This window comes from Somniosus microcephalus, unplaced genomic scaffold (assembly GCF_052327205.1).
Source record: "Somniosus microcephalus isolate GS21.2 unplaced genomic scaffold, FLI_Smic_1.0 unresolved_chr1, whole genome shotgun sequence".
Taxonomy (NCBI): Eukaryota; Metazoa; Chordata; class Chondrichthyes; order Squaliformes; family Somniosidae; genus Somniosus; species Somniosus microcephalus.
Window position 1 is genome coordinate 163339863 of NW_028225179.1, and position 8860 is coordinate 163348722.

General features: G+C 49.3%; 1 protein-coding gene across 1 annotated transcript in view; it reads right to left on the reverse strand.

The window, feature by feature from the left end:
• slc44a4 (solute carrier family 44 member 4) overlaps positions 1-8650 on the reverse strand; it is a 145448-nt gene extending 136798 nt beyond the window's left edge. The window contains exon 1 of the mRNA XM_085975216.1: positions 8503-8650. Coding sequence (XP_085831342.1) covers positions 8503-8545 — 43 coding nt within the window. The 5' untranslated portion in view covers positions 8546-8650. The remainder of the gene's footprint in view (positions 1-8502) is intronic.
• Between the last annotated feature and the right edge of the window lie 210 nt (positions 8651-8860).

Sequence of the window (8860 nt, forward strand, 5' to 3'; positions counted from 1 at the left end):
ACTCTCTGGAGTTTATTAGAATGAGAGATGATCTCATTGAAACATACAAGATTCTGAGGGGGATTGACAGGGTAGATGCTGAGAGGTTGTTTCCCCTGGCTGGAGTGTCTAGAACCAGGGGGCACAGTCTCAGGATAAGGGGTCGGCCATTTAAGACTGAGATGAGGAGGAATTTCTTCACTCAGAGGGTTGTGAATTGTTGGAAGTCTCTGCCCCAGATGACTGTGAATGCCGAGTCTTTGAGTATATTCAAGGCTGAGATCGATAGATTTTTGGACTCTAGGGGAATCAAGGGCTATGGAGATCGGGCGGGAAAGTGGAGTTGAGGTCGATGATCAGCCATGATCTTATTGAATGGCGGCGCAGGCTCGAGGGGCCCGATGGCCTACTCCTGCTCTTATTTCTTACATTCTTATGACCGGGACTCAGCTTTGGGTTTTTGCCTTGGAATTACCCAATCGTTGAACGGAAGGGCGGCCAGGAATCCAACCCTTTTGAAATGTTACTTCCTCATTCCGGTCATACTGCCTCCCAAGATAATGACATCGTTGCCCCTCAACAGTTAACTCTTGACTCCAGCTCAACAGTTCTGCAACTGCACGCAAGAGTAACAAGGTGCAGCTCGCAACAATCTAGGAGAGGGGGCCACACAAGGGTCCTGAACACCAAGACCTGACGAGGAAGCTCAGTGTAGCTCTGTCTGTGTCAATGTGAAAAGGTTTATTATAAGTGGGAGCGACTAGTTCAATAAAAAAAGTGATTTGCAACACCTGCACTTCTTTATCTGGAGACATTAGATAACCACTTTCAAGGCTCACTGACATAACCGATCACCCAACTAGATGTTACTCGAGCAAGCAAAATAAATCTGACAACTGAAGTCCATACAAGCAGCACAGCATTGTCAATTTTTTTTTTTTTTTTTTTAATTAGTTCTTTGGGATATGGGCGTTGCTGGCAAGAAGTAAAGGGAATTAAGGGTTACGGGGAGCGGGCAGGAAATTGGACACGAGTCTAGGTTCGGAATGGTCGTGGCCTTGTGTGTAGTGGAGTGGGCCCAGGGGCCGCGTAGCTTGGTTCTGCTCCTACTGTGTTCTAATTCTGTGTTAGATTTCAGGAGATGGTTTTATTCCTGTTCCTGGCTGGGGTGGAGATCGTCTTTACAGAAGGTAAGTACTGTAGAAAATACAGGGACAGAGTGATCTCCTGGACGAGTTTCGATCGCCTAGATGGGTCGGAGAGGAATTTCCCAGATTTTTTCTCCCAAATTGGCCATTGTTTTTTTTTTTAATCTGGTTTTTCGCCTCTCCCGGGAGATCATATGGGTTCGGGTGGGATGGAGAGTGATAGTAGATTTGAGGTTTGGATCAGATCAGCCATGATCTTATTGAATGGTGGAGCAGGCTCGAGGGGCAGATTGGCCTACTCCTGCTCCTATTTCTTATGTTCTTATTGCCCATCCCTAGTTGCTCTTGAGAAGGTGTTGCTGAGCTGCCTTCTTGAACCACTGCAGTCCGTGAGGTGAAGGTACTCCCACAGTGCTGTTCGGGAGGGAGTTCCAGGATTTTGACCCAGCGACGATGAAGGAATATATGTCCAAGTTTGGATGGTGTGTGCGACATTTGGAGGGGAACTTGGAGGCGAGGGTGTTCCTATGCGCCTGCTGCACTTGTCCTTCCAGGTGGTGGAGGTCAAGGGTTTGGGAGGTAGATTTTCACCCAAATTGCTATTGGACCCAAATCATTAGCAGCATGAGGAGAGATTGGGTTGATTGGGCTTGTACTCACTGGAGTTTAGAAGAATGAGAGAGGATCTCATTGAAACTTATAAAATTCTAACAGGACTAGACAGACTAGATGCAGGAAGGATGTTCCCAATGGCGGGGGAGTCCAGAACCAGGGGTCACAGTCTAAAGATAAGGGGTAAGCCATTTAGGACAGAGATGGAGGAGGAATTTCTTCACCCAGAGAGTGGTGAACCTGTGGAATTCTCTACCACAGAAGGCAGTAGAGGCCAATTCATTAAATATATTCAAGAAGGAGTTGGATATATTTCTTAAGGCTAAAGGGATCAAGGGATATGGGGAGAAAGCAGGGACAGGGTACTGAATTTGGATGATCAGCCATGATCGCATTGAATGGCGGAGCAGGTTCGAGGGGCCGAATGGCCTACTCCTGCTCCTATCTTCTATGTTTCTATGGTATTAGGTTTCAGTTACTCTATACTCTCTCATGGGCAACTTCAGTCTTGTGTTTGATGAGACTCTCTGACATCAGTGGCCAAAAGCTTGCCATTCATAATATTCAATGCCAATATTCCTGTTTTTAATATGGTGCTAATCAGAGAACGTGTTTCAGTTCAGGCCTGAGTACTGGACACTTTACTTTAAGTCCACGAGCAACACCATGGGCCATCAGCGGCCTTGAGAAAAGCGGTCCTAGTCCCTGACCCAACACATGATGCCACAGGATGGGAAAGATGCGAGCAAGAACCCCCCTACCCCCAGTCTGATTCACCTCTCATAACCCGTCCCACTGCGAGAAGTCACAGCAGAGGTTGTAAGATAGCAGCAGGATGTAGTGAGGCCCCACCGCCTTACAAGCCGAGGACCACCTAGCAGCCAGGCTCCGAGCCGCAATGCCCACCTTACCCAGGAATAAGGGGCAGCATGTGTGGTTGAGAAGGGAAAGAGGAAGTGCCTGAAATCCCCTGTTCACATCGAGACCACCCTCACCCGACCCCATTATAAAGCATCTATCACTAAGCACCAAATAGACACACAGCGGCCAGTGTACTGGTCAGAAAAAACCATCAAGCGCTGATGGCGATTGAAACAGTGGGGCTCATCCCCAGCCTACTGTGTGGCGAGCCCTAAAAGAAAGCCTTTCACGACCACCGGACGTCCCAAAGCGATTTACAGACAATAAAGTGCTTTTTGAAATGTAGTCGCTGTTGTAATGTGGGAAACGCGGCAGCAGCGCACAGCAAGCTCCCACAAACAGCAATATGATAATGACCAGATAATCTGTTTTTAATCAGAGTGTCTGCTGTGGTTCAGTGGGCAGCACACTCACCTCCGAGTCAGAAGGTTGTGGGTTCAAGTCCCACTCCAGGGACTTCAGCATGTAAATCTAGGTTGACACTCCCAGTGCAGTGCTGAGAGAGTGCTGCACCGTCGGAGGGGCTGTCTTTCAGATGAGACGTTAAACCGAGGCCCCATCTGCTCTCTCAGGTGGACGTAAAAGATCCCATGGCCACTATTTCGAAGAAGAGCAGGGGAGTTATCCCCGGTGTCCTGAGCCAATATATATCCCTCAATCAACATAACAAAAACAGATTATCTGGTCATTATCACATTGCTGTTTGTGGGAGCTTGCTGTGTGCAAATTGGCTGCCATGTTTCCCACATTACAACAGTGACTACACTCCAAAAGTATTTCATTGGCTGTAAAGCACTTTGAGATGTCCGGTGGTCGTGAAAGGTGCTATATAAATGCAAGTCTGTCTTTCTTTCCACCACCGAGACAATCAGCTCTTCCTGGTCGTCTCGCTGTGGTACATTTAAAAGCATTCGATGATCCAGACACAGACTCTCTGAAATGTAATGTGTTGGTGAAGTCCAGAGACTGACTGATGATTAATCCAGTTAATGAATGCTGTAAGCTTATTTCATGAGTGCACATGGCTTCTCTGCAATGTCAAGGCAGCTGAACTGGTTTCTGAACATCAGATAAGCCCAGAGAACTACTACCTGCATCTTAACCACGCCACGCTCTCAGTGAAACTGCACTGATTGGCGACTGTAAATAATGTGTAAATGATATACCTATCAATTCATCCAATGAAAAGCGACGAGTTAAGAAAGTAACTATAGGTTTTTATTGGCTAAATAACAGAGCCCACCCTCGTGGGTGATCGGATCCAACAAGGAGGAATACCAGCCAGTCGACCACCTTTATACCTGGGCAGGTAGGTGGAGCCATGGGCGGAGTCGGCAGTGGTCAGCCCAGGTATAACAGCGTGACAAGAGGTGACCTCGTATAGTGATACAACAGTATGAACAGTGATAACCATAGAGTAATGATATAACAGTGATAACTATAGTGTAATGATAGTGAACGACAAAAGTGGTTTACCACACCATGGAAGGAGTGCAGCGAAGATTCACCAGGCTGATACCTGGGATGGCAGGAATGACGTATGAGGAGAAATTGGGTCGATTGGGCTTGTACTCGCTGGAGTTTAGAAGAATGAGAGGGAATCTCATTGAAACTTATAAAATTCTGACAGGACTAGACAGACTAGATGCAGGAAGGATGTTCCCGATGGTCGGGGAGTCCAGAACCAGGGGTCACAGTCTAAGGATAAGGGGTAAGCCATTTAGGACAGAGATGAGGAGGAATTTCTTCACCCAGAGAGTGGTGAACCTGTGGAATTCTCTACCACAGAAGGCAGTAGAGGCCAATTCATTAAATATATTCAAGAAGGAGTTGGATATATTTCTTAAGGCTAAAGGGATGAAGGGATATGGGGAGAAGGCAGGGACAGGGTACTGAGTTTGGATGATCAGCCATGATCTCATTGAATGGCGGAGCAGGCTCGAGGGGCCGAATGGCCTACTCCTGCTCCTATCTTCTATGTTTCTATGTTTATCCGCAACTGAAGAATGGCTGAATTACGACTTGCTCCCCTCAACCACGCGACTGTGGGGAGAATGATACTTGGCTCCACCACAGTATAATACAACCCTTGCTGCTGCAATATTCTAAAATACCCTCACAAGTAGCATTAATGCATTTCCATCTGCCCTGGCTCAACACATTTCATGTCACCTTGAAAATATTTGACTTGCGTGTATACTACACTATGAGTGTATAAAATGATGAGGGGGCCTAGATAGAGTGGATAGTACGGACCTATTTCCCTTAGCAGAGCGGTCAATAACCAGGGGGCCTCTACATTGGGGAGACCAAACGCAGATTGGGTGACCACTTTGCGGAACACCTCCGTTCAGTCCGTAAGGGTGACCCCGAGCTTCTGGTCACCTGTCATTTTAATTCACCGCCCCATTCCCACTCAGACCTCACCGTCCTCGGCCTCTTGCATTGTTCCACAAAAGCTCAGCGTAAACTCGAGGAACAGCACCTCATCTTCCGATGAGGCACTTTACAACCTTCTGGACTCAATATCGAGTTCAACAACTTCAAATCATAACCTCGGCCCCCATTACATTTTTACTGATATTTTTTATCCACACCTTTGTTTTGGCCCTCCCCCCCTTTTTCTCTCTCCCACATGGCAGCTGTCTCCCATTCTGCCAGAACATTTCACACCTAATCTAGAGCTGTCTTTTGTCTCCACTAGTCCGACCACCATCTTGTCTCGTTTTGAATACCTCTTAATGTCTCTTCGCTTCTCTTTTGTTCTCGCCCAGCCCGGCCTTTTAATCTATTACATTTCCTGTGCTTTTCCAGTCTTGACAAAGGGTTTGACCCGAAACGTTGACTTTTTTCTCTCCACAGATGTTGCCTGGCCTGCTGAGTTTTTCCAGCATTTTCTGTTGTTATCATAGATTTAAAGTAATTGGTCGGAGGATTAGAGGGGAGTTGAGGAGAACTTTCTTCACCCAGAGGGTGATGGGGGTCTGGAGCTCACTGCTGAAAGCGTGGGAGAGGCAGAAACCCTCATCGCATTTAAGAAGTGCTTGGATATGCCCTTGAATGTTTATGTTAATATACTATAAGCCAAATGTATGTTGAATGTTTAAATGTCTTAATCCAAATGTACACTCTCGGGAGCCGCAAGCCTACATTTCGTTGTACTGCACTTGTGCACTAACAATGACAATAAAAGTGATTTGATTTGATTTGATTTGAAGTGTCGAAACCTACAGGGCTAAGGACCAAGAGCTGGAAAGTGGGATTAGGCGGGATAGCACTTTGTCGGCCTGCGCGGACACGATGGGCCGAATGGCCTCCTCCTGTGCTGTAAATTTCTATGATTCGGTGACTTGCACCACTCGAGTGCAGCGGGCAAACACGGGTTAATATATCCCAAGATCTGAGCCTCGCTGCCTCTACCCCATCCAAACTACAAGTCGCCCAAGACGCCAAGCTCAAGCCCTCGCCCAAACTAAAACGGAAGCCCATCACCTCGTCCTCTCCAAGATCCCATGGGCTTGCCACGTTTCAGAGAATCAACATTGGGATTCTCGGGCTCCCCTGCCAAGTCCCTCTGTGGCTTCACCCCCTGCCCCCTACCCCCCATCTCCTGTGGTTCAGTGTCCCATGGCCCCTGCACCTATCCTCCAGCAGCAGCCTGCTCCTCGTTCTCTGCTCAAAACACACAGCCACCTTTCATCGAAGCCCTGGATGCACCGTGTTAACTTGCTCCGCCGAGAACCTCGAGCAGCAGTTTGTTCTACATTCACCGGACGAAAATTGGCTCACGTTCGTATCTGACCCTGTCCTGTGTCCGCCTTAAACCAAGTATGGAGAACTTGCCCAACGCATTACCGGCACCCGGCTACCGACCATAGAGCACATATACCAGAAACGCTGTCTACGGAGGTCACGGTCCATCATCAAAGACCCTACCCACCCCAGCCACAGTCTGTTCACCCTCCTGCCATCTGGGAGACGCTACAGATGCATTCGCACCCGTACGACCAGATTTAGGAACAGCTTCTTTCCCAGGGCTGTCATCCTACTGAACTCCACAAATAAACTCTAAAGCCTGCACGTCTGCCAATGCACTTTATTATGGTTATGTTTATGTTAATGTATTACAAGCCAAATGAATGTTGAATGTTTAAATGTCTTAATCTAAATGTACACTCTCAGGAGCCGCAAGCCTACATTTCGTTGTACTGCACTTGTGCACTAACAATGACAATAAAATTTGATTTGATACAGGCCTTCAAAAACAACCAAACATTGCGAAGGATTGTTATCTTATTCGAAGACAAGATTAATTCCTTTTAAAAATCCCACCACTCAAACTCTTAGGGAGTGTCTCTTGCCCAGCCCAACGCTGTGTGGCACTATTTAGATGGACAGCAAGCCCGCCCCTCCGTTTGATCTGTAACCCAGTGACACTCCCTCTTCCTGATCAATTGTCCACAGTTAAGATCAGGAATCAAAGAGTCAGCAAAAAATTCAACTATTATTTCATTTTACAGCGTCATTGCAAACCACTGTGCCACCAACTCAAAACCTGGCATTGGTAAAACTGGCAAAGTGAAGCTAACTTTAAGAAAATTTTGAAGACAGACATCAAAGACCTAACTAATCATTCATGAACAGGAATTCACTAATGACGTTAGAGTTTTACACTTGATCGCCACTTCGGCCAAAGTCCGACGGGGGAAATCATACTGAAACCTGCAATCAAGACCCACCACTATCAACCGATTGTGTGTGTGTCGGGGGGGTTTTTTAAAAACTTTAATAGCAGGAGTCATATTGCCAAGTAGCTCCGGGACCGTACACACACAAACACACACACCTGCTGACGGTAAATCATTGCACGCCCTGGCGACCAACTGAGCAGATTCGTCAAGGCATTGAAATTAGACCTTTAACACAGAAATATTTTCCACAGCATTGCAGACCACAAACTGGGTTGAAGAGCTGGGTTTTCAGAAGAGTCTTACAGGAGTCGGGAGAGACAGCGGGATTTAAATTGATATATCGATAGATAGACACACACACACAATTTTAAAATCCGACAGTTCAAGAATCGCACTTTCTCTGACAACAAAGCTTATTAGAAGAGCTCCCTTAACTGCATCAATCTTAATACAGAAAGAAAATGAACCCATGCTCACATCAACCCAAACCATGCCCACTCTACCCGACCCCAACATGCCCACACCCCACTCTGCCCCAACCCCATGCCCACTCCGTCCCACCCCGTCCCACCCCATGCCCACTCCCCACTCCGTCCCACCCCATGCCCACTCCCCACTCCGTCCCACCCCATGCCCACTCCCCACTCCGTCCCACCCCATGCCCACTCCGTCCCACCCTATGCCCACTCCGTCCCACCCCATGCCCACTCACCACTCTGTCCCACCCCAGGCCCACTCCCCACCAACACATGCCCACTCCCCACTCTGTCCCATCCCATGCCCACTCCCCACTGTCTCACCCCATGCCCACTCCCCACTCTGTCTCACCCCATGCCCACTCCCCACTGTCTCACCCCATGCCCACTCCCCACTGTCTCACCCCACGCCCACTCCCCACTGTCTCACCCCATGCCCGCTCCCCACTCTGTCTCACCCCATGCCCGCTCCCCACTGTCTCACCCCATGCCCGCTCCCCACTGTCTCACCCCATGCCCGCTCCCCACTCTGTCTCACCCCATGCCCGCTCCCCACTCTGTCTCACCCCATGCCCGCTCCCCACTCTGTCCCACCCCATGCCCGCTCCCCACTCTGTCCCACCCCATGCCCGCTCCCCACTCTGTCCCACCCCATGCCCAGCCTGCTGCCCTTACCATAGGGGTCGGCGTTGCTGTCTTCCTTTTTTTTCTTGCCCATTCCGTTGCAGCCGGTCCTTGCCCTGAACGCTCACTTTTACGCCTCTCCACTCACCGCACCTTGAACGACATAGACACTGCTCTCAGCTGCTGCCCCTTGCGTCACCTCCGCCAAACAAGCGCACCTGCTGGCCCCGCCCACCGCCACCTGCTGGCCCCGCCTCCCTGTGCACCTGCTGGCCCCACCCCCACCTGCTGGCCCCGCCCACTCCCAACCTGCTGGCCCCGCCCACCCCCAACCTGCTGGCCCCGCCCACCCCCACCTTCTGGCCCCGCCCACCCCCACCTGCTGGCCCCGCCCACTCCCACCTGCTGG